Source organism: Elephantulus edwardii, unplaced genomic scaffold (assembly GCF_000299155.1).
Source record: "Elephantulus edwardii isolate Elephantulus edwardi_28Jun2011 unplaced genomic scaffold, EleEdw1.0 scaffold00086, whole genome shotgun sequence".
Taxonomy (NCBI): domain Eukaryota; kingdom Metazoa; phylum Chordata; class Mammalia; order Macroscelidea; family Macroscelididae; genus Elephantulus; species Elephantulus edwardii.
Genome location: NW_006399836.1, coordinates 8,196,997 through 8,221,620, shown reverse-complemented (window position 1 = coordinate 8,221,620; position 24,624 = coordinate 8,196,997). Strand labels below are relative to the sequence as shown.

The following is a 24,624-nucleotide window of genomic DNA, read 5'->3' as shown; positions in this document are numbered from 1 at the left end:
GAGGAAGAGAAAGGGGGAGGAAGGGAATGGGGAGAGATTGGGGAAGAGAAGGGGGAAGGGGGAGGGAGGGGCAAGATGGAGGAGAAAGGGGCCTAGTGGTCAAAGGGGCCAGGTGTCACACTTTATTTTTCCTATGGACTTCACCTGACGGGCTGTATAGGAATCTGATTGACTACATCTATTGTAATAATTGATAGAGAAGGTCCATATCAGTAGTCTAGAGCTATCTGAGGGTTGTAAATCAAATGACACTAAGTCGAGGAAGACAGCCTTGCAAGTGACCAGAGATCCACACAAAACTCTTGACAGTGTGGGGAGGCTCTTGTCCTATGCAGTAAAACAAGGTGAATATTATTATACCAGTATCACCTGCAGGGGCTCATGGGGCGATGGTGTTCTAGCTATTGGAAGAAATGTAGAAGAAAGGGAGAATTTTTCTAAGTTGTACCCTTTTTGTTCCCCATGTAATTTCTTTTAGAAGGGTTCCCAAGCATAGAAGACATCTCTCACATTTATCGTGGGCCCAAGTGAGGCATAGTTCTTCTCTGGAACATCTGGGATCACAATGACACGACAGTCAGACGATCAAATCTTTACAAACTCGCCTTTTGAGAGGGTTTGGTGTTTTTTATTTTTGTTGTGCCAGGGAGAGATGCATCGTTTATATTCTAAGTGTAAAAGGAAACCATTGAAGGTGTCAAGCCTGATGGTGGAAGTCAGGTGGTAATATCTGATCTTTGTTTTGAGAACACGGAATGGTGTTATAAAAGCCTTGAAGTAAAAAAGCAAGAAGGGTGTCTTCAGGCTGTGGCCTTTGTCCACGCCAAGTTGATGGTGTCAGACCAAGCCGGAGACCTGCAGGTGTTAGGTAGGTCAGATTCAAGGGTACATGTTAGGGGTAGAACTAGTTGGCCTTAAGATGTGCGGAGTGGGGACAGAGGATGGAGAGGACTTCATTCAGCAGCTGAGGGCTGTGAGGAGCATGGTTGACGGCTGATGGAGTTGGATTTCTGCCGCGTTGTTTGCAGTTTGCGTTAGTTTGCATTAAACATGCTTGACAAGGCAGGCAGTGGGTGGGCAGCTGAATATGGAACTCAGGGAAGCTCTTCACTCTGGAAATACAAACCCAGGATTCATGGACGGACTGTTGTGTGCCACTGAGTCGGTACCTATGCATAGCTGACCCTCCAGCGGGTTTTTAGAGGCTACTGTAAATCACTTGGGAGGAAATTGCCTATTTTTCACTCATACAGCAACTGGTGGATCCAAGCCGCTTGCCTTGGGAGATTGCAGCGCAGCTTCTTACCACTAGGCCACCAGCGGATATATAGATGGCATTTAAAACCACGGGACTGCATGAGATCATCAAGGAGTGTATGTCCAAAGAAGGGAGATGGGACAGTGGATTCTTAAATGGGGCAAACGACACTGCCACCCACGCGGCTCTCGCGAGGTGTCACGCGAACGCACCCAGCGGGCGCTGGGATTGGGAATGAGACTCCAGACCGCCCAGGGTGTCCTAGGGCCCGGGGGCGGGGCGGGGCGGGGCCAGGGGCGGGGCCAGCTCCCGGGGAGGTGACGTCAGCGCATGACTGAGTTTTTATGAATGAAAGGAATCCTGTGAGTGAGTAATTCCGGGAAGCTCGCCGTACAACTCGACTCAGCCGAAGCCCTCCGCACCGCCAGCCCCACAACAGAACGCGGCGCGGCACTCCGGGAAGCCCGACCCCGAGCCATCCGCGATCGGCACCGGAGGGGAGACCGGCCAGAGCGCGGGCGGGGACCGAGCGGGACAGCGGAGGGAACCGCACTCGGGAACGCCAGGCAGAGAGCATCGAGAGCCGCCGGTAAAGGGACCGGCCCGGGTGGGGCGGGCGCGGGGCCCTGGCCAGGAGGGTCTCCATACCCGGAGATGTGCCAGGACCGGGGCTCGGAGTCCTAGTGTCCGTTTCCGGCTCCAGGGTGGGGAGGGTAGCAGAGGACAAGGCCGGTGAGGCGTGGAGGGTGGAAGTGAGGCCCCTTTCGGGGCGCGGAGCTGGGGTGCCAAGAGGCGGAGCGGGAGGGGGCTACCGGGTGCGAGGCTTGGGAGCTTGGGGTCCGCCAGGCGGGGCGAGGGCGGTGCGCACAGACGTGACTCTGGAAGAGCAGCTCTGGCCGGGTGCCCGCCGCCGTGCGTGCGCGGTTTGTTTACGTCCCGGGGCGCGCGGGCGTGTGTTCCCTGGCGCGCGTCCTGGTATCCTGCCCGGGGCGTGTGCGCAGTGCACCCTGTGTGTGTGCGCGCGTGCGTGTACTCTGTGTGTGTGTGTCCGCGCACACAGTGTCCCCTGTTTATGGGGCAGTGTGTGTGCGTACTCCCTGACTGTGAAAGCTCTGGGACCTGTGTCCCTTGTTTATGGGGGGTGTGTGTGTTTGTGTGTACTCCCTGACCGTGAAGGCTTTGGGACCTGTGTCCCCAAATTGTGTATCACGAAGAGATTCTGCCCTGGGGTGTCTGTACAAGTAAATGCGGAATGAGGACCAGGGCAAAGGAAGCGGCGCCTTTGGTGGTCACACGGCCGCCCCTTTCCTACCAGCCGGCGGCAGCCGGGGCCCCCTGCTCTCTCCAGAGTTTCCTGCGCCACCGCCTTGTGACCGCGCGCATTTGTCCTCCGCCCAGTGCTGGCGCCTGCTGCCATTGGGTGGGGCGAGGTATCAAAGACACCGCCCGGCACAGTTGGAGGCGGAGTGAGTGGGGCCAGACCTCGCCCCAGTATCCTGATGGATCTAGCAACAATGTAGGTTAGAACCTTGATCCTTGTCCCCAAGTTTTCAGAAGCCGGGTCCTCGAGACTCTCTTAGTCGCAAGGCTGCCCATCCCGTAGTCTCTGGAGAAACAGGAAGGACCAGAAAGCCCACCGCAAAGATGGGGGTGGAGAGCATGTCCCTGACTTCCTCTCTGAGCGCCTCATGCAGAACTCCTTGAGTGGTTCCGGGGCTCCCGCGGCTGCACCTGCAGGGGCGAGGCGGGGTGAGAACCAAGGAGGGTAGGAGCTAGTTCCAGTTCACAAGTGGTTACTGGTTAGACTCTGACAGCTCGACCTGAGGAGCTGGTTGACAGACCTGTGCCGGCCGTCTGACCCAGAGCAGAATCCCCACCCGGGCCTGGCAGGATAAGGGAAGGGAGGGTCTGGTACACAAGAGGTTAATGTGTAAGGGGTGGGGCCAAAGACCTGGGCCCCTCCTTCCCCTCGTTATTCGTTGCCTCCCTTGAGTAAAATGCCTCTGGAAACTCTATGAACTTCGATAAATGTCGATTGTTATAGAAAGGCTGTTAATTAAGCCTTTCGTTCATGGGGTTGTTATGAGTCGTGCTCGACTCAACAGCAATCAACAACAACTTGAGTAAAATGGTACTTTTCAAGGCTGTAACATTTCCAAAGCATATCTCAAAGTGCACACTTCTGGCTACTAAAACCAAAACCAACCTCCAGGCTGTCAAGATTGTTTGCCAAACATGGCGATCCCCCATTTGTTCGGAGGCTTTAAATCTTTTGGGAAGGAGATTGCCTTATCTCTCTTCTGTGGAAAAAATGGGTTGATTTGAACTGCTGACATTTAGGTCAGCAGCCCTGACTAGTAACGTATGCTGCCATCAGGGGCCCTGGCCCAGCTCCCAAGCTAGGAGGAACCACCCAGGAATTCCTCCCCTCCTCACCCTGCTCCATCCATGGGTCCTGCTGAAAGCTCCTGTTTAGTTTGTGGCCTGAGGGGTGGGGACAGGGCTGGGGATTCCTCTGTCATGTTTAGCTCTCGCTGACCTAGAGACAGGGCCGTAGAATCATGGGAAGTGACCTCTCTGGGATGAGGGCCCATCATTTCTAAGCTCTGTCATAACTGCTGCCACAGCTGTGAGTCTCAGTGTTCCCATCTGCAGCAATGGGCACCAAGCACATTCTGGTCGGCAAGTTGGGGGTAAGAAGGGGGAAGTTTGTGCCTTGACGTGGAGCCTGCTTTCCAAGGGGAACTGTGGTAGAGAGAGTAGGTGGGGAGCTGGGGGTGCTCAAGAATATGTGAGAGCTCATTAGAGGGTGGAGGCTGCAGCCTGGAGCACAGGAACTAGGCAGGCCATCCTCAGACCTGGGCAGGAAACATCCCTGTGGAGGGCCCGGGCCACGGGAAGAGGGGAAGTGGCCGTTGGCTCAGATGGAAAGTTCACACTGAAAGTTTGTTGTTGTTAAGTGCCTGGAGTCGGTCCCAACTCATAGCAATTCCAGGTTCAACAGAAGGAAGCACTGCTCCCTCCCAATCCGCTGTGCGGGGGCCCATTGTGGCAGTCACTGGGCTTATCCACCTGGTTGAGGGTCTTCCTCATTTTTTGCTGACCCTCTACTTTCCCAAGCATGAACCTCCTATTAAGTTGTCCCAGGCTCCACTAAACTCTCACCTCCTCAGGCTAGTAGAGTTGATGAACAAAGAGCTGCGATGATTGGAGAGCACTGGTTTTTAAATACATAACAGGCTTCTTACGTGAGCAGGGCAGGCGTGGTGCCCAGCGAGCTGAGTTCTCCACCTGAGGGATGAGTGGAAGTGAAGCTCTGAGGACAGAGGTGGTATATGGGCCTTCTGGGCCCTGCAAAGCCTGACACACAGTAGGTGCTTTGTCAGTGCGAGCTGATTGCGTGAGTGAATGAATGTGTGCTGGGTGTGCTGGACTCACGTCCCGGAAGGGCCGACACCTGTAGAAAACAGCCTGGAACTTCAGGGGTACCGGGAGCCTGGATGTGGGCTGCGGGGTTCAGCCCTCTGCAAAACAGGCAGATCTTTCTGGGCTTTGGAAGGATTCTTTCTTTTACAGACACACACACACACACACACACACACACACGCACACACACTCTTGTCCTTCTGTGAAACGCACAGGGACAGTAGAATTGGTGGACAATTCATTCATTCACTGCTAACCTGAGGTTCCTGGGAAGTAGGGGAAAGGTGAGGCTGGATTGAGGTCCCTATGTATGCCCTAAAGGGGTGGTTGTCACACAGGGTTTTGAAATGGGTACAGACAGCATGACCTTGTTTGCAGAATCCTACCTGTAATGATCCCATTCATGCTTTCAAGGGCACCGAGCTGGGGAAAGGGGGACAGGCAAAATTGAAGGCTTGAGACCAGTGAGGAAGGTGATCATAGTCCTAACTAGAAAAGGAAGAGAACCCTGGTCATGAAGATGAAGATGGTCAAAGCTGATGATCTCTGACTGCCCCCACCTCCAGGAAGCCTTCCCTGATTTCCTCCACCTTCTCCCAAGACTTCCATTTGGGACTCCAATCTGAGGCTCTGGCTCTAAACTCTCAGACTGTCCCCGCTGGACAGCCCCTTAGGCTCAGCAGAGGTTAGGCATGTTGGTAAACTGAGGCTGGGTGAAAGGGACTGTACATATCTGAACTCACACCAGGTGGTGACATCAGGACTGAGACCCCCTGTGCCGACTTCCCAGCCAGTCCTGCTGTGTTCTTCCAGCCTTTCTGCCTTCCAGGAGGGAGGAGGTTCTACCAGCGCTGGCTGCCAAGGCCCAGGAAAACACATTTTTTCCCTCTGTCCTCACAAAGCAAGCAAAAAGCAGCCAGAGAGCCCCATACCAGTGGGTGGGCCGCCTGCTGGGTAGCTGTGGTTCTAGGGACTGGAATGGCCTAAGAGGGGCGGGGACAGAGGGGCTGTGGCTGCTGATTGAGTAAGGCAGCTATCAATCTTCCCAAGAAAGAGCTGGTTCTCAAAAGTCCCTGCAAGAATGCTAGGAACCTGCTTGCACTGGAGGTCAGCTCCACTGGTCTGTCAGTGACAAGGAAAAGAAGGGCGAGGCTGACATTGAAGGAAGAGTCCTGAGCTGGGGCACCTGGACTTCTGGACTCCTGGCTTCCAGCCCACCTGCACCACGACCACCACTGCCACCACCACTAGACAACTGCTTGTTGCCATGTTTGCAGAACAAGGGGTCCTTCCATACCCCAGTTCCAGTCAGCTGCCTGACAGAGGCAGCATGGCAGGGAACCCAGACCCCTAGCTGGAGCTGGAGCCTAAGAGCCTGAGGTTGTCAGACTTCCCCCTTCCTGGGACGCTGGCTCTGTGACTGCCCAACTTTGCTGAGCTAGAACATTCCTGGGCAAACATGGGTGCCTCAGCTGACGTCCAGGGTGTAGTCAGGGGACTGAGGCTGCAGCAGACGGGCCCCAGGAAGGAAGGGAAGGTTCAGCACTTCCCGTGGCCTGGGACGTACTTAGGGTCACAACCAGCTAGACAGATGGGTCCTTCTACCGTTCTCCAGATTGGGGTCGACCGTCCTAGAACGCTGAGCTGAGGGTTTTGAGCCCGTGTACAAGCTCAAGGAAAAGCAGGGTTGTGCTGAGAAGGGTCTGTGTTGCCGCCTTAGTGGGAAAAGTACTGTGATCAATTAGTGATCTCTGTACTGGGAGTGAGTGGGGGTCCATGGGTCACTCCTGATCTAAGTTGCTTGTATTTTTATATATTAGTCACTCTGTGGGAAGTTCTGGTGACCTAGAGGCAAAGGAGGTGCACTGTCAATCCTAAGGTAAACAGTTCAAATCCACCAGCTACTCCACAGGAGAAGGATGGGGATTCTTCTTGTACAGTTTACAGCTGACCCTCCTGGATAGTCCGCTCTGAGTTGATGCTGATCAGATGCACACAGCAACAACAGCAGCTGTAGGCACACTGCGTGGTTCTGTGTCTGCTGAATCCGCGTGGACATCGGGACTGTGTGCATCTTCACTTTGTTGGTGGGGTTAGGTGCTATGGCGTGGGGACTCACAGCGACCCTGTCGACAGCAGAGGTAGTAGCCCTGCCTGGCCATGTGCCCACAGCCTCACATGCCTGTTGCAGTCACTGTGACAACCCATCTCATTGAGGGTCTGTCTTCCTCTTTCTGGCTGACCTTCCACTTTTCCAAGCATGATGTCCTTCTCCTGGGACTGGCCCCTCGTGATCACATGTCTTCAGCATGCTGACTCCACTTTAGAAGTGAGGACACCAAGGTCCCCAAGGGAGAAGTGTTTAGCGTGGGGGACTCACGCCTCCTGGTTTACATCAGCACCCAGCAGGCTGTGCTGCCTCCCAGGGAGAGGCATCCCCTCCCCCAGCAGGTGTTTCTGTGTAGAAACTGCACCTGCTCCCCAAGTAGCTGACCAAGAGGGACCTGGGTATTTGCATATCATTTGCATATCACAAGCAGGCTGTACACAAATCTTGGCACTTCAGAGCTGGTGTGACCTTGGAGATGGTGAACTTTGCCTCCTCATCACAGAGGTGGGGAAATAGGGCCCAGAGAGGGGGCCCTGGTGGGAGGAGGCATGCGGATCACTCCTGCAGGCTGTGTGACCCTGGGCTACTTGATTGACTTCTCTGGAGAGGCAGGGGTAGGGGGGTGGTGAAGGGCTCTGAAGCCTTGCCAGATGCTCAGAACTCCTCCCACTTTGGGGTGAGGCAGCCACTCCCCACTGTCTAACTCCAGGCCAGTGCACCCCTCCCAGTAGTATTTCCTCTTAGGTAACATGAGGAGGTGGGCAGATGGTCCTTATGGCTGGTTCCTGCTGTTCCCCCGGTAACCCGGGCAAGCCAGCAGATGGTGAGTCAGGGCAAAGCCCAGCACTGTCCACAGACCTGGCTGTCCCCTAGAGGGACACTAATACCAGTGCCCTACCCTGGGCCTATTCTTCTCACTTCTACCTATACGAGCTCTTCTCTCCATCCAAACCCTGTGGGACATTGTTCCCATTCTACAGATGGGAAGGTAGAGGCCCAGAGAGATGAAGTGGCTGGCACACAGTCTAGAGGAAACAGAGATGGAACTTAAACCTAGACTTGACTTTCAAACCAAGGTTCCTGTCTCCATTTCCCGTACTCCACCAGGGCCTCTGTCATGTGGAAGGGACTGTCTGCTCCCCCTCAGTCTCCTGGCCCCTATGGACCACCCTCACCAAGCCAGAAGCATGAAAGGGAGGATCTGGAGATGGGCTGCTTCTTTCTGACGTATTCAGCTAGGCTGGGGTTAGAACATGGAGAGCCTGGTGTCATAGTCGACACCCACTCACCCACCCCTCACCGGGGCTCTGCTGGGTGACTGCGTGAGCCCAGGGTTGACTCATTCTGATCCCTGCCCAGTGGGGGGACAAGGACACAGCCTTACAACACAAGGGAAGCAGGGCTGGGGTGGGAAGTATCGATCATGTCCTGGGGGTCATGGAGGGCTTTCTGGAGGAGGCATCTTTGAAGGGACAGAAGGAATCTGCTAGGGAGGGAAGATGGATGCTTATAGGCAAGGGGTGTGAGGAACTGGAACCGAAAGAAATTCCTGATGACTGGCGTGCAGAGTGGAGGTGGCAACGGCTGACGATGAGCCTGAGGCAGGGCACCAGGCTGGGGGCCATGTGTCTGGGTCTAGAGTCCAGAAAATGGGGAGCCAGAGGGAGTATTTGTCTAGGTGAGAGATGACACCTGAGCTTTTTGTGTAAAGGATGAGCTGAGGACTTGTGTCACCCAGAGGTGAGACCCACGGGGCCCTCCCAGATGTGTGGGCACATCAAGAACTTTACAGGGCCTGCATGGAATGGAGGGATTGGGGCACGGTGAGGGCTCTCTGAGAATCTCCAGATAGTGGCTCTGAGCAGTCAGGGTGGTTGGCAGGGTCATGTGATATGCCCAGGTAAAATGAGGGCATCGAGACCCAAAGAAGAGCTAGGTGGACAGCCCTACAGGGGGTTAAAGTTCTAGCAGGGAAACTGAGGCCAGAGGCCAAGCTCAGCTCACATATTCAAGAACACCCCCTCCTATTAAAACAGTAACATGATGTAACAGAAGGGATGGCCCAGTCAGGGAAGACCTCTTGGAGGAGGTGGTCATTGGGCAAAGACCTAAATGATGAGGAGTCATTACAGGAAGATAAGAGGGAAGAGAACAGAAGTCATGTGAACAGTAAGTGCAAAGGCCCAGGGGTGAGGTAGGCATTCAAGGAGAACCCTGGCTGGGCTGTTGGGATGGAGTTGGGTGGTATAAGTTCTGAGAAAGGCAGGTGCCTTGAAGGGCCAAGGAAACCAGTATGGATTTCTAAGTAAAAGGAAAGTGACCTTGGCATCCTCTCTCCCTAGGGTTGCAACTCAAAGGGGCCCCTCCGCAAACATGTCTGTGGACCCCTTATCCAGCAAAGCTCTGAAGGTAAGGAGGTAGCCCCCCACACTGCCTTTGCATCCCAACTTCCCCCTCAATTCCTGGAAACTCAAATGCTGGTTCAGAACACCTGATGCGGGGGAGGGGGCCCCCTAGACTGGGCTGTGTGCCCCCTGGGCAGGTCACTTCCCTCTCTGGGCCTGCTTCCTCATTGAGACAACGCCCACTGGGCTGCAGGACCTCATGGGGCTTTCCAGACTAAATTCTCAATCTCAGGCCAGGACAAGGATCGATCTGCCCATCTGCCGGACCTAGCCTGGTCTTTCGTGACCCTTGAGTGTGTTCCGGCCCTGTTTGGCTGGCTCCTCCTCTTTTATCCCCTTCCTCCTCCCCTTCAGGGTTATGGAACCCAGATGGTGAAGCGGGGAGGAGGTGCTGGAGATCTAGCCCAGCACCTGACGCGCCAGGCTCAGGGCTTCCAACCCCCAGGCTGGGGGTGGAGGGAATGACCCCAGTCTCAGTTTCCCCGTGCATCCACTGCGTTTGCCCGCAGATCAAGCGCGAGCTGAGTGAGAACACGCCGCATCTGTCCGACGAGGCGCTGATGGGGCTGTCGGTGCGCGAGCTCAACCGCCACCTGCGCGGGCTGTCGGCCGAGGAGGTGACGCGGCTCAAGCAGCGGCGGCGCACGCTCAAGAACCGCGGCTACGCGGCCAGCTGCCGGGTAAAGCGCGTGTGCCAGAAGGAGGAGCTGCAGAAGCAGAAGTCGGAGCTGGAGCGCGAGGTGGACAAGCTGGCACGCGAGAACGCCGCCATGCGCCTGGAGCTGGACGCGCTGCGCGGCAAGTGCGAGGCGCTGCAGGGCTTTGCGCGCTCCGTGGCGGCCGCCCGCGGGCCCGCGGCGCTGGTGGCTCCCGCCAGCGTCATCACCATTGTCAAGTCCGCCCCTGCTCCCGCCCCCGGCCCGGACCCCGGGCCCGCCCCGGGCCCCGCCCCCTGCTCCTAGTGCCTGGCGAACCTGCTTGGCCCCGCCCTGTCCCTCCAGGCCACACCCCTCGGACCCTTCCCGCCCTCTCGCTCCCTTCCAAAGTGCCTCATCGCCGTCTGACCCGGGTCTCATTGCTCTGCAGCCACCAGCTTTCCCCAGGCAGGGCCCGAGCTGGGACTGATTAGCCCTGGGAAGAAGTGTCCTCGGCAGGATAGAGGATAGACGTGTCCCCTGGCAGAGTTCAAAATGCAGAACTAGCTCAGAGAAGACCCGAGGGGGAGGAGCCACCTTCCTCTTGAAAACTCTGGGTTCAGACTGTGCCAGCGCATCTCACTCCCACCCCAAGGGTCAAAGGTAGCTTGGCGATGGGACTGCCTGGCTGGACATGCACTGAAGAAGATGCCCCCACCTGTGCTTTGGACGGAGGGTGCTGGGTTTTCCAAAGTTGGAAGAGTTGTTAGAGACTTCACCGACTGAAGCCCAGTTAACAGATAGGAAAACTGAGGCTTCGGATGGGTATGACAGTCCTCGTGGCCACGTGTCACTTAGTGCTTAAGCTAGGACCGAAAGCTGGTCTTCCCACTGCTGTCTCAAGATTCCAGCTGGGGTTTTTAGGGGGACAGTGGACAGGGGCTGAAAAAAAAAGATGTGAAGTAGAAGGAGAGAGGATGTGAGACAGATGGAAGAGCAGAAAGAGAGGGGCTGGCTCTGGGCTGGGCCAGACAGCCAAAGCCAGAGCACTGGCCAGTCAAGAAGGATGACTGTGGAGGTGACCACTGTGAAGGGGACAAGAGAGCAGATTCAGTTGTCCTATTACAAGGAGGGTCCTTAAAAGGGAATGGCCCACCTCGTCCCTGTGAATGTCCACTGTGGGGTGAAGGTGGAACCACTGTCTGATTGCCATGTTCCTGAGGATTCCAGCCCCAACCATCCCCCCTACACTGTATCCCCTCCCCCTCCCCCATGTTTATTTATTGCACGAATCTAAGTTATTCTCCCAGCCAGAGCCCTGGCGTCTACTCCCTGCAGAAAGTGGCAGTGTGATTCTGAGCTGGAATTTATATTTTATATCTGCAAATAAATCACATTTTATCTTATATTTAGGGAGAGCTGGGCAATAACCAGAACCAAAAGTCTAAAAAAAAAAAAATTGCCCAACTCCAGAATTTATTTATTTTCTGACTTCAAGTGAGCGTGTTCTTTGCCTTCTGTATTTTGTAGACTTTCTGAATAAAGTCAAATTCTTTTTTCAGAGAAAAAAAAAGTGTGTCTTTGGGCTATGTTTGTGGGGGAGGGGGCTTGAGTGGGGGTCCTAAAAATGGAGCTTGCTTTAGATTCCATCCAGGACCTGCTGGTAGCTGAACGCTGGCCCCATTCTGCTGAGCAAGTCACCACGTTCTTGTCATGAGCTCTGCTCAAGGTGGGGAGTACAATGGGGAAAGAGTACCGAAATCTGTGCCCACTGGTTCAGTTGCCAGGGTCAGAGAAAAGGCAGCCAGGCCAGGGTGGTAAAATTCGAGGTTAAATTTCCAGGGCATCCCTTCAGCACCAGTTAAACAGTCCTGCTCTGAGGAAAATTCCTGGATTTTGGGCTAATCTTTTCAAGCAATTTCATATAAACGTTTGATTTTCTACAGCCAAACAGAAAATCTTTCCCCCATGTTCTGGAAGGCAAAGGGAGGGGAGGAGGGCAGCTTGCTCATCCTGCTGGCCCACCAGGCAGCCCGGGTCTTGTGCTAGGCCCCCAACTCTGGTATTTCAAAGCCATATGCTAGCCTTTCTGGGCAGCCTGCAAAAGAATGCAGAGTTCCAGGGGCAACGGGTCAGAGAAACTGGGATTAGAACCCAGGACGTCCGGCTTTCCCCGTGTGGCCTTTAACAACTTCTTTGGCTTCTCCTAACCTCAGCTGCTCCATTGGAGGCAGATGTGACAAACTGCTCCCATGAGGATTACAGTGAATGACGGAGTTCTACTCTGTCCCACGGGGCCACTCAGTCAAAATGCGTTCAGCAGCACTTACCTGCAAGCCTCAGCTCACCCTGGTGGTGTGAAAATTGGCTACTAGCCGAAAGGTTGGCAGTTCAAATCTACCTAGTGGCGCCACAGGAAAGGCCTAGTGATTTGCTTCCATAAAGACTGTGTTGTTGTTGTTGTGTACTGTCAAGTTGAAACTGATCCTCCAGCAGGTTTTCAGAGACAGTTAATCGTAGGGAAGGAGACTGCCCATCTACATCAAGTTGAAAACAGACTCAATGGTGCAGAGGGGACTGCAGGAAGTCAGACATAGAGCTTCCTTACAAGGACGCTGCCAGAGGTGAGGTGAGGTGAGGTAACAGACCAGCACAGCATACGGCAGGCAGCCTTGTCCACAGGCCTGTTCCCCTCAGAGGCCAGGTCTGGGCTTTCCCAGTCCGCTCAGTGACCTGAAACGCTGAGCTCAGGCGGGCAGAAAGGGCAACAAGTTGGGATATTTACCTCCGGGCTGAGGCGGCTGGGAATTTCCCCACCCACGCTGCCTGCATTCCTGAGGGTTTTTGCCAGCAGCCGCCAGGCCCCTGGAGGCACGGAGGCGGTGGGCAGGGGCCCTGCACAGCCAAGCATCAAGCCTCATGGCAGGCCCGGTGGCCTCCTGCCCGGCCGCCTCAGCCTGGCCCCCTGGAAGGGCTGGGGATCCTGGGAAATCCTCTCCACAGTCACAGATCCCTGTGGGAGGGGGTTCCCTCAACTTCTAGTACCAGCAGTTTGCCAGGTGGAGTGAGGGAGGGGGGCCTGTGACAAAGCCAGCCGGAGCACGGCCAGGGTCCACGAGAGCCTGAGACCGCCATGCCGGCATGTGGCACACAGGAAGGACTAGGGGCTCCTTTTGCCTGGCCCTGCCCCTGCCCCTAACCATTACCCCTCCCCTACCATGTCCGTGCGGGCGGAGCCGAATCAGGAAGAGAAGCAGGAGGCAGGCAGGAGAGATTTCATACAATCTATATTCTCAGATAGACATTTCTCTCTCACTGTATTTGCTCACTTGTCACACATTTTAAAATGTCATGGCGACCAAAATAGAGCGGCTCTCTGGTGGACCTCAAGGCAGTCATACACGGATACAAAACTAGGGGCTCTGTCTTCTCATACATCATACAGTTAAGTTTTCAAGTATGATTTTATGTACAAAGAGCTACTCTAGCAGGAAAACAATTAAAAAAAAAAGATAAGGTAGGTTACGCATCCCAGGAAGGGGGTACCAGCCTCATCTCCCCCGTGGACCACTGGCTTCCGGCCCCAGAGTCCTCTACCCACCCTGCTCGTGAGCAGATGCCGGGGGCCACACGCTTTGGCCTGGGAGAGAACGGGGGCTTTCAGGACTTGGAAAAGCCGAGAGGGAGAGAGGTCGAGGTTTGTCCTTAGAGACTGCACCTGCCCATCACCTCCCCCAGGATGGCCCCGTGGACACCCTGCAAAGGGCAGGTCTTGCCACAAGAGCCAGGAAGACCCCAGGATGGTACCCTCACCGTGCCCCTCGTCACCTCTCTCAGGAGGGCACCCATTTGCTCCTGAGTGACCGACAGAACAAGGCTCCAATGTCCTGGTGCCACAGGCTGCCCCCACTCCAGGCTGTCCTGTCACAGCCCTCAGGGTCCCATAGGACAGGCCGCCCTGCCGGTACGAAGAGGCAAAGATGACTCTTCCCATCTGGGCGCAAAGAGAGGGGGCTGGTGGTCCTGGCCATTCCTGAGGCCTGATCGTCCAAGTTACCCCCAGTGGGGTGAGGGGCAGAGTGGGGCCCAGGACAGGGAAGCTTTCATGTGTGACTAAGGCACAGAAGAGATGGGCGTGGGGCTGGACAGGGCAGGACAGTGGGCTCTGTGTGGGTCTGGGGCCAGGGGCTGGAGGCCCCCCTACCCCTTCCCAGGGCTGTATTACTGGGGACGTGACCCTGAAATGCAAGGTTGAGGACCTGCCCACCAACAAGGATGGATCTTGGGAGACCAACAGCAGAGGTGCCAAGAGCTCACCTGGGGAGGCGTGCCAGACCCTGAGCAGCCAAGAAGGACTGTGCCCAGAATGAGGTCAAAAAGGGCCCCAAGGGAGAGAGCACTGGGCTGCTGGCTGTCTGAAGCAGGGAGGAAGAGGAGGCCAGGGAGAGGACCCCACTTCCCTGGAGAGGCCCCACAGAGACAGCAGGGGCCCGAGGCACCAGCGCACTACCCAAGCAGACCACGGCTTGCAGAGTCTGGCTCTGATCCTTGCAGCATGGGTCAGGGGTCCACTGAGGGTCGTGCTTTCTCCTCCCTCCCATCGGGTGAGGGTGGGTCAGCACTGGACCTGGGGCGGGGGGAGCAGGCGGGGAAGTACTGGGCCTCAATATTGCACAGCTGCAGGGGTGGGAGCTAAGGCCCCAGGACCTCAGTGTTGGGGTCTGAGGGCAGGGCAGTAACCTGGGGGACGGGCCTGGGAAGGCAGTGGCCACTAAGTCCACAAAGCATTTGGACCTGGTCTTTGCTGGTCCCAGCGTGAGCCCCACAGGCCAAGCAGTGGGGCAGGGGAGGTGCTCTCGGGTCTTGCACCCCATGAGGCAGTACAGGGGGACCCGTTTGGGCGCATTCCTGAAGGCTCATGGGGAGCCTGGCTCTCCCAGGCAAAGAGCATCAGGCCTTTTCCTCTGGAAGTGATATGTGTTTCTGGTCCAATAAATTAAAGGGCATCGCTCAAGCTGAGCTGGCCATCTTCTGGCCTGACCACCGACCCCGCGACCCCCACTGTCCACTGCTAGAACTCATCGTCCGAGCTTAGCAGCAGGGTCTTCTCGTTGTCCCGGGCACCGCTGAGGCTGTGGGAACGTGAGAGGCCCTGGGCGCCACCCCGCCAGGTGGGGCCCGGCTCCAGGGTGGACTGCTGCGTGTACTGCTGGTAGGCGGGCGAGAAGTTGTGGATGGCGTCCTGCACTATGTCGTGTGGGTTCATGGTCTCCTTGAGGCTGCTGGAGATGCTCTTCATGGGCGCACAGCGGCCTGCGGGTGGGAGGCGGCAGGGGTGAGGCTGGGAGCGGCTCTGTCCTTCCCCATCCAGCCACCCACCCCTCACCCAGAGGCCTTGTCATCCTGCCCTGGGCCAAGTCGGGTTCCTGGGACGGAGCGGGTTCCAGGACACAAGAAAAACAGCCTAAGAAATGCCTCCTCTAGCTGGGGGGGCTGCAGTGGTGTGTAGTCAAGGAGCCCTGAAGGGTGGCCCTGAGTATCAAAGGGGGTGAGGTGACAACTCTTGGTGGGAGAGGTGGGAGGGGCTGGGGACCTGGAGACTGGTGAGCTGCAGCAATGTGCCCCAGCAGGCGGGGAAGATGGGAGAGGATGGGAGCACCCAGCATCCCCAGTGCTGGGGTTGTTCCCAGGGGGCACCCCCATGCTGACCCGCTCTGGCAGGCACTGTATCTGCTCTAGGGAGTGGACAGGGATCCAGCTCCATCAGAACCAGAGTGAGCCTTCAGCTGTGTGGACACAGAAAGGTCCCTGGCCCCATTTCCCAGCTGATGTGCCCCATGGCCCAGGCCTCTGACTCTCCAAGGGTGCTCTGCTCGGGAAATCACACTGACGTGCCCCTGGCTCCCTTTCAGGACAACGGTCCCCTTCTGAGCAAGGACAATGAGTGACACAAGCGGACAAGCTCTCTAGATGTGGGCTCTCCCACCCTGTGGGGCCCAGGCTGGGCAGGGAGGATGATGACTCTGTTGTGGGGTGATGGCAGGGGACACAAGAGGAGTATGGGAAAGGAGCATGCTGGTGACAGGAACCACGACAGACATGCACACTGAGTGGAACCTACCGTAAGGGCCGTATGTTGGCACTGCCCGAGGCCAAAAAAAAATAAATAAAGGCAGGGTAAGGGGTGCAAGGAGAGAAGCCGGGGAAACAGAGAAGAGAGAACTGATGAGCAACATCCCCCAGGCAGGCCCGCAGCGGACACTCCCCTCCCAGGTCCACCCCACACCCAGGCAGCCCCAGCTGAGGGCTGATTCCTGGAGTCTCGTCTCACACTTGGTTTTCAAGAGAGAAAAGATCAAGCAGTAGACACCCTGACTGTATGTAATCCAAGTTCAACCAGGCTCAGTCAGACACCCCCTCTCCACCCTCCCCCCGTTCTCCTTGAGGAGGCCTCCAGGCCTCTGCCACACACGCTGGCCTCTGGGTGCACTTTACAGACGAGGAGACTTAGGAGGAAGTGGTTACGGGTGCAGACCACGCAGCCAGGTGTCCACAGCTGGCTGCGAACCCAAGGTGGGATTGCCATCAGAAGTGTGACTTCTGTCAGGGGTGTGACCTCTGACAGGGGGTGAGTCCACTGTGAGAAGAGTGACCACTCTCAGGGGTGGGATCTCTGTCAGGGGGTAGGATCTCCGTCAAGGGATGGGACTTCTGTCGAAGTGGACATCTCTGTCAGGGGGTGGCCGTGGCTGAGAGGCAGAGAGACCAGGGAGAGCTTCTGTATCAACATCTCTGCAGGTCAATGCTGCCTCCCTGCCCCTCACCTCAAGCCCCCGAGAGGATATGTTAGACCACAAGTGTCCCCGTCCCAGGCTCTCCTGCCTCCTGAGTCTCGGACAGGCCAGTGTCTCCTGCATGGTCAGCCCTTACCACCCACTGCCGCTCCCCTGAGAGGTTCCTGCCCAGAAGAATCCCCCGAATCTCCGGGGAGCATTCAGGACACAGTCGCACAGGCTGCGCCCTCCCAGTTCCAGCAACAGCTCTGAGCGCAGCCCGGGCAGAGGCTTCTCAGAAACTCTCCAGGGCATCCTAACACTCAGCCAGGGCTTACGATCAGCAGGTATAAAAAGAAAGCTGTTAAAGGTTTCTGCATTGGTTTCTTAGAAGTAATCAAATTTAAACAAAAAAAGAGAAAATCTGAAAGAAGAGGAAGCTGTGGTCAGCGTCTAAGCTGTGTGTGGTACCAGCGCGGGAGAGGAGGGCCTGGGCAGGCTCGTGGGGTCCTCCACGGGGTCAGCCCCTCAGGCCCGGCTCCTACCTTGCGCGTCCAGCCTCTTGTCGGCGTAGACCTTGTAGGTGAAGGCGTGCCGCAGGGCCAGCGCTGCGAAGAACATCTCCACGCAGATGATGAAGTCCTGGTAGCCGGCGGCCACAGTGCCCTCGCCCACTGACACTCGGGCCGAGTGTATCTTGGGGATGGCTCCACACTTCTCCAGAATGGCCAGGAGCATGCCTGGGGGCAAGTGTGGACATACGGCCTCAGGCTGGATCCCTTCCCACACCTCCTTCCTCAACACAGCCCCCTCAGTGCCCGCCTAACCTGTGAGGATGGACATGGGGTCCGAGGCTGCTGCCAGGGGACCCCACCAGTCTCCAAAAGAGAGTGCCACTGACTCTGCGGGGTCCCTGGAAATCCAGGGTACTGCCCTGTAGCCTCCCTTGCATTCAACAGGAGTCAGTGAACAGAGCCCCAGGCAGCCACCACTCAGTGCCACCAGCACAGCCAGGGCACACGGGTGCCAGGATGGTGAGAAGGAGGAAGAGCAGGAGGCAGGGCAGGCTGGGAGGGGCTCACCTTGCCAGAAGGAGAGAAAGATGACGGACTTGACCATGAAGAACTTGAGGACGGGGCTGTAGGGGCTGAGCAGTTCTCGGGTGGCAAAGTAAAAGAGGAAGAGGGCGTAGAGGGCCAGGCTGACGGAGATGTTGTAGATGATGGTCACGTACAGGTAGCCACTGGTGACGCTGTAGGAATGGGGGGCGTGCTTGATGGGGGGACAGGGCCTCCCTGCTTCACCCTGCAGTAGGCCTGCCCTCCATGACTCTCAGTGGCATCGTGCAAGCAGAGCCACTGGAGGGAAGCAGTGGCTGGTCAGGGCCATCGGAATACTGGGCTTGGGGTGCAAGGCTGTGGGCAGCACAGTCGCAGACCCAGTGTCTCACGGGCGTGCTGATGCTGCCTGTAGCTCCGGTGCCCATGATCCTGTGGGGGCTGTGGGCTCCGGGGGGTGGGGGCAGGGGAACACTGAGGAACGCCTGGGGGGAATTGTGGGCTCCTAGATGGGATGGGGCTCCTAGTGAAGAGTGAAGCCCTGATGGGGGATGGGGACTCTTAGTGGGGTGGGCCCCTGGTGAGGGTAAGAGCTCTTAGGGGAATGAGGACTCCTGGGCTGACTCCTGGGGGGGTGAGGACTCTTACTGCGGTGATGCATGTCCCTCGGTGGGGATGTGAACTCTTGGGGGGATGTAGAGGTGAGGGGTGTAGACCCCAGCGTGGATGGGGGCTCTTTGGGGGTAATGGGGACTCCAAGTGTGGGATGTGAACCCCAGTGGGTGGATGGAGGGTTCACAGTGAAGGGTGTGGACCTCAGACGGGGATGGTGACGCCTAGTGAGGGGTGTAGAGCTTAGCGGGGCTGGGGGCTCCTAGTGAGGGGTTGTGGACCCCAGCAGGGGTGGGGGCTTCTGATGGTGCACTCGGGCATGGAAGCTAGAGGGCAGGGATGGGGTGCAGCCAACAGAGAGAGAGTAACACTGAGCTCAACTCTGCTACTTGACTTGGAGTCACGTATGTCCCCTCTCGAAGCCTCAGATCACTCACGTGCCCTGACAGGGCTTCTGGGTGAGGCCAGCGAGTGTGACAAAGGGCTTGTGAGCATATGGTCTGAAACAAAGGCCCCTGGTTCCATGGAACAGTCCCTAACCTTCAAATGAAACACGTGTGGGCAACTCCAGAGGGCCCCTGCCTTGGGAGTGGTCCCGGTCCCTGCCCCTGCTTGGCCAGTCCAGGGCCCCAAGCTGCAGCCTGTCTGCAGGGCGGCCTGGGGAGGCCAAGCCTGGGCTCACCCTTCACACAAAGTCGTGCATGCAGGGCTGGTCACTGTCACTGCTGCCCTCCCCTCAGGGAAAGTGTCAGCCTCTGGACCGGGCACTCAGCCTGCACCAGCCCTCGTCCCCACCCCTGGAGCCCACAAAGCTGCTTACTCAAAGTCACCGTCCCGGTACTTGCCAAACGCCTGTAGGACCACCGTGCTGACGGCCATGAGAGGCTTCACCACACAGAACTGCAGGGTGGCCTGTTGGGGGAGAAGGCGGCGGTCAAGAGCAGGCACAGAAACCTGGCTGTCTTCTGGCCAACTGGGGGCACAGGGTACCAGGGCATGAGGTGGAAGGCACCGTGTCCGCAGCCCTGGGACCCTATCTGAAGGGGGAAGTAGAATGTGTGACAGCCCCTTCCAAAGGCCCAGGGACCTGAGGACCCAGCACAGACAAGGGGAAGGAGCTCAGACTGGTGCTGGCCGTGGTCAGGAGGGCGGGCAGGGCCAGTGCATACATGGGGCACCGTCAGGACCCTGCCTCAAGAACTAGTCATGGGGCACAGATGGGGCCGGGCGGGGGACAGCCTCAGCCTCTCCCCTTCCTCCCCACCGCTGTGCTCTGGGGTCCCGCTGGGCTGGGTATGCCCCTCATGAGCAGGGCACGGGGAGAGGAGGCAGTGAGACAGTGGTTCCAATTCCAGGCTCGTGGAGACCTGGCTGCAGGACTGAGTGTCTCCTGACCTCACCGGTGAGATGGCCGGGCAAGCTCTGCGTCTTCGTGGGGGCCTCTCACCTTTGCCCAGGCCACAAAGACCCCCACAAGCTTGCTCAGCCACTGAGCCCAGTTTTCACAAAACCCTACAGTGGCCCTAGTAAACGAAGGACTCCCTGAGGCCCCCACAATCATAAGAATCCCATTCTTTCGAGAAAATTCAGGCACGTCCTGGGGATGCTACGGGCTTGGTTCTGGACCCTTGAAATAAAGTGAGCACAGCAGTGAAACACACAAAGTCACACTGGATCCCCCTGGCATATAATAGGCACATCAACACTGAGAAAGTGAGAACCACCAAGACGGGGCACAGAGAAGCCAAGTGAGCAGACAGGACACAGGAGAAATGAAGCTTGCAGACGTATGCAAAGCAGGGCCGCCGCAAACTTCCCGTCTGTAAAACAACCACAGTATCTGCAAAGCTCACAGCACGGCAGGGTATGCCTGTTAAAGCCAGGCTGGTGCTGCTGGGCACTCGACGGACACCCTGAGGCAGAGAAAGCAGCCTGCTGGACTCCAGAGTTTCTGTCCTGAATTGGGATCTGCAGCAGCAGGCTGTACTGTGGGGGACACAGGGAGAAGGTGTGATGGGGCTGGGAGGGTACCACTGCCAGACACGACCAAATGAGCCTGGGCCATCACCCCTCTCAGGTAAGTGGGTCCCATGCTCTTCAGGGAAAGGAAAAAACCAAATTCCCTGTCATCAAGCCAGTGCCAACTCACGCCCTACGGGACAGAGCAGAACTGACTTGCTTCCAAGGCTGTGACCTTTACGGGAGAAGACTGTCCCATCTTGGTCCCTTCAGAAACCAGTGAGCTCTTGGCTGGCAGTCGAGCACAGAGCCACTGCCCCACTGGGGCTCCTGAGGAAAAGGGAGAGGGTGGAAATCAACAGTCTTGGACTCGCTCACTTTCCTGGGACCAGGACGCAGGCAGCAGCTGCCTTCTGTGAGCCTGTGCTGATGGCAGGAGGCTGGGGGGCTTGCCTAGGCTGGCTCACGGGTCACTCACAACCAGCTGGTGACTTTAGTTACCAGCTCCATAGTACTGACAGGAAAACTGAGGCAGTAAAGTAAAAGCAGCAGAGGCAGCCTGGCATCCCAGTCGGCAGATCCGGAGCCTGCACCTGCTGTCTTGTGTTGGGTCTGAAGTCCACTGGGACTGGGGCTGCGGGGTGGGGCTGGCTGAGCTGGGAACTGACATTTAATGGGCTCCCCAGGAGAGGCAGGTGCCAGCCGTGGTTTCTAGGGTCTGTTTCTATGCCCCTGGGGCCAGGCTATGGGGAGCAGAGTTCTCTCTTACTGTGTCACCAGGAAAGGGATGCAATGGCTTCTTTGTTCCCTGCCACCTCCAAGTACAACAGTAGAACACCTGAGCCCACAGGGCTGGGGAATCATTTACACAAGGACATGAGCTAGTGAGCATGAGATCAAAACTTGGTGCACAATATAATCACCAAACAAGGCAGTGAGTCACAGCTGGGCGGGAACTGGGCCCCATCTCCGTAAACAATGGCCCACGCGCCCCACCCTGGGCGCTGGACAGCTTTAACTCTTTCCCTGCAGTTCCAGAGGTGAGATGTGGACAGCAATCGCCCAGGGGAGCAGAGATGGGAGCAGGATATAGGCCAGGTAGGGACAAGCCAACCCTCCAGGAGCGCCCAGCCCCAAGAGACGGCAGAAAGGCCAAGCCCAATCCTCATGACTACAGGCGATGCTGGAGGGGTGCCAGAGGCCCTGTGGGGACCAAGGTCAGGCAGGTTAGATGTGACACCCTCAGCCCCTGCTTTTCTGAACCACATGCAGCCTGAGCCACGGTTTAAAGGCTTCCCACGCATTACATCACCAAACCTTACAACCGTCCTACGAGACAAGCATCATTAGACCCATTGTACTGAAGAAGAAACTGAGGTTTCAGGGGCTAAACTGTGTCCTCTCAAAATGCATGCCCACTTGGCTAGGCCAGGACTCTCGGTGGCTTGGCAGTTACATAACGACAGCACACGGCAGTCCGCCCACAATGTGATCTGATGTGTTTATCCTCCATCTGTGATGTGCTGTCCATCCTGACCTCAAGGTTTAACGAAGGAGCCCTGCTGGGCTGCTAACCAGAAGGTCAGCAGTTTGAATCCCCCAGCTGCTCTGAAGGAGAAAAACGTCTCCTCCCATGAAGATTTACAGCCTTGGAAACACAGGGAGGTCAGGTCACTGAGTCGGCACTGGCTCAAGGCCTTTTTAATGTGTTAACTGAGGCAGAAGCAGGCCACAGCCCTGAGGTGCTGTCAGGGGAGCTTCCTGGGGTCTGGCCTGCATCACCCTTTTATCTTCTAGGTGAGAGGAGAAGTGAGCCGACGGATAGGGTCCTAACCCCGAGCACTAAGGGCTGGGGTGGAGCATCATCCGGAGTCCCTGAGCTGAGAAGCTCCTGAGACCCAGGGGAGGATGGAGCCTCAGAGTCATGAAGGAATGCTGGGCCACAGAAGCTGATGGGACTGGACCTTCCTCGAGAGCTGACAGAGAACAAACCTCCCTCCCCCGAGCTGGTGCTCTCAGTGCAGACTTCGGGCTTCCTAACTGACAGAATGCATTTCCGATGACTAACATTGTCACTGTGACACCTCTGTCACAGCACTAGATAACTGACACAGGGAGGTCAAGTAACATATCCAAGGACACACAGAAGAGAAGCCAGAAATCAAGTTCAGCAGGTCAGACACCCAGGCCCATCACTCCCTGGCAGCACCACAGGCCTCCACCTGGGAAACTCCAGACCAGAAGGGGCGGCAGCAGAGGGAGCTGGGAGCTGCTGGACTGTCGGTCCAGGCGGAGAGACCAGAGCACCTGCACAGGCCTGTTCTGTCAGCAGCCTTTAAAACACAAGGCCTCCTTTCCCTCAAGCCACAGTTGATGTGAAGTTTTCAAATCGAGGTTCTAGAATCCCCACGCACTTCCTCTGTTTTACTTACACACTGTGGTTCAGGGATCAACTCAGAGTCTGGACCAGTTAATCCTGCCCAAAACCTCACAAGACCCCACGGCCGCCCCTGAGTACAAATGCTGGCAAATCCTAACAGCCTGGGGAGTGGTGCAGGGCTGGGGGGCCTTGCACTAAGCAGGAACTCCACAGGAGGGGCCTGGGGCAGTTCTGCAGTGGGTCCTCCCAGCTCCATGTGTCCCCATTGCTAAATCCACCGGCCAGAGGCAGCACAACCCCCCAGCTGCGGCTCGTGGAGACAGACCCCCGTCCCTGGACCCCAGCTGCTCTACTCAGCAGACCGGAAGTGCACACCTGTTTGCAGAACCGCAGGAATCCGATGGAGTAAGTCTTTCCCCAGAGGCAGCAAGTACCGTACATACAGCTGGACCTAGAAGAGATGGGGCAGAAACGGGGCTGTGAGCAGAGAACTGGGACTCACGCAAGGTGGGGTCAGGAAAGGGCTAAACTCCCCCAGAGCCAGGCAGGGGCATGGGAACACATCAGGGACAGCTGTGCGCCCACTGCCACCCCCAGGGTGAGCCCTAGCCGATGTTTCCACTAGAGGGACACGGGGCTACACTGGCCCTGGAGGGACCAGCTCAGAAGAGGCTGGACGTGAAAACTGCAGGAGGGAGAAACGGACCGAGGCAGGGAGGACTAAGGCCAATATGAAGGAGACCAAGAGGAAGAGGCGGCAAGGCCCTGCCCAGGGTCGGAATGAACGGCCTTGCTCGGGAAATGGGGAAGGTTACAGCAGGTCAAGGGCATAACAAGAAGTGGTCTGTGACTGCAGCAGACGCCAGGACGGCACAAAGAATGTGAGGCCCAGGACACCGGGTGGAGTGCGTGTTTCCGGGGAGACATTGTACTCACTCAATGGGCTTCCCTCGGATCTCGGACATGATGGAACTCTCTCCTCCGAGATATTCATAGCATAGGCTCAGGAAGTTATAGATGACCAGAGCTGTGAAGGGGACACCCAGAGGAAATCGCTCAGGTGAGCAGATGGTGACAACCAGTGGTGGGCTTCCAAAGGACAGTGCAAGTGACACGACCTAGCCACGCGTGACCAGAGAGGACGGACTGTTGCAAAGAAGTAGCCGCAGCTGCCCACTGACACTCTGTTTGCAAGTTAGCAAAGCTAAGTGATACTGAGTAAATTTCATTATCAGGGACACCGCATCCACATGCTGGTTTGATGTTGTGTGCTGTCAGGAAGAAACCAACCCACAGCTGACCCTCCGGCAGGTTTTCAGAGGCAGTAAATCCCACAGGAGCAGACTGCCCGTCCTCCCGCAGAGCAGCTGGTGGATTCGAACAGTGGGAAGTGGAATGTATGGTCCTGCGGGGCCTCCCGGGAGGGGGCAGTGGGTAGCATTCTGTGGTGGTTATCTGGGTCCTGGCTTTACCATTACCAACTGCAATCTACATATGCATTGGAGGCACCTTTTCTACTTATGTGCTATGCTGTTGTTGTTGTGTGCTGTCAAGTTGGAACCGACCCACAGCTGACATTCCAGCGGGTTTTCAGAAGCAGTAAATTGTACAGGAGGAGACTGCTCATCTTTCTCCCACAGAGCAGCTGGTGGATTTGAACCGTGTACTTTTGGGTCAGCAGTGCAGCTCCTTACCACTAAGCCATCAGTGTTCTCTTTCCCTTACTATCAAGTTGACTGATTCACGGTGGACAGAGTGGAATTGTTCCACAGAGTTTCCAAGGAATGCTGGGGATCTAGTGGGTAAGGAGTTGTACTGCCAACCCAAAGGCAGGCAGTTCAAATCCACTAGGTGCTCTGTAAGAGACAGGCACTCTTCTCTCATGTGATTCCCAGCCTGCGGGTATGGAGCTTATGGGTCAGTTCCGATTTGATGGCAATAGTTTGAGTTGCTTTTTAGTAAGTCACAGGAGGCTTTCTCATGTGCCTTCCTCCCTGCACTGAGGCCC

General features: G+C 56.7%; 2 protein-coding genes across 2 annotated transcripts in view; one reads left to right on the top strand and one right to left on the bottom strand.

The window, feature by feature from the left end:
- The first annotated feature begins 9,167 nt into the window (after positions 1-9,167).
- MAFF (v-maf avian musculoaponeurotic fibrosarcoma oncogene homolog F) lies at positions 9,168-10,161 on the top strand. The gene is made up of 2 exons (XM_006890209.1): positions 9,168-9,203; positions 9,709-10,161. Exons 1-2 carry the CDS (start codon positions 9,168-9,170, stop codon positions 10,159-10,161), a joined length of 489 nt encoding a protein of 162 aa, XP_006890271.1.
- Positions 10,162-14,905: 4,744 nt separating this feature from the next.
- The window catches only part of TMEM184B (transmembrane protein 184B), a 26,706-nt gene continuing 16,987 nt past the window's right edge, over positions 14,906-24,624 (bottom strand). The window contains exons 3-8 of the mRNA XM_006890125.1: positions 23,553-23,643; positions 22,992-23,067; positions 19,098-19,189; positions 17,690-17,859; positions 17,153-17,347; positions 14,906-15,147 (exon numbers count right to left, since the gene is read on the bottom strand). Of these exons, the coding sequence (XP_006890187.1) occupies positions 14,906-15,147; positions 17,153-17,347; positions 17,690-17,859; positions 19,098-19,189; positions 22,992-23,067; positions 23,553-23,643 (866 nt within the window). The remainder of the gene's footprint in view (positions 15,148-17,152; positions 17,348-17,689; positions 17,860-19,097; positions 19,190-22,991; positions 23,068-23,552; positions 23,644-24,624) is intronic.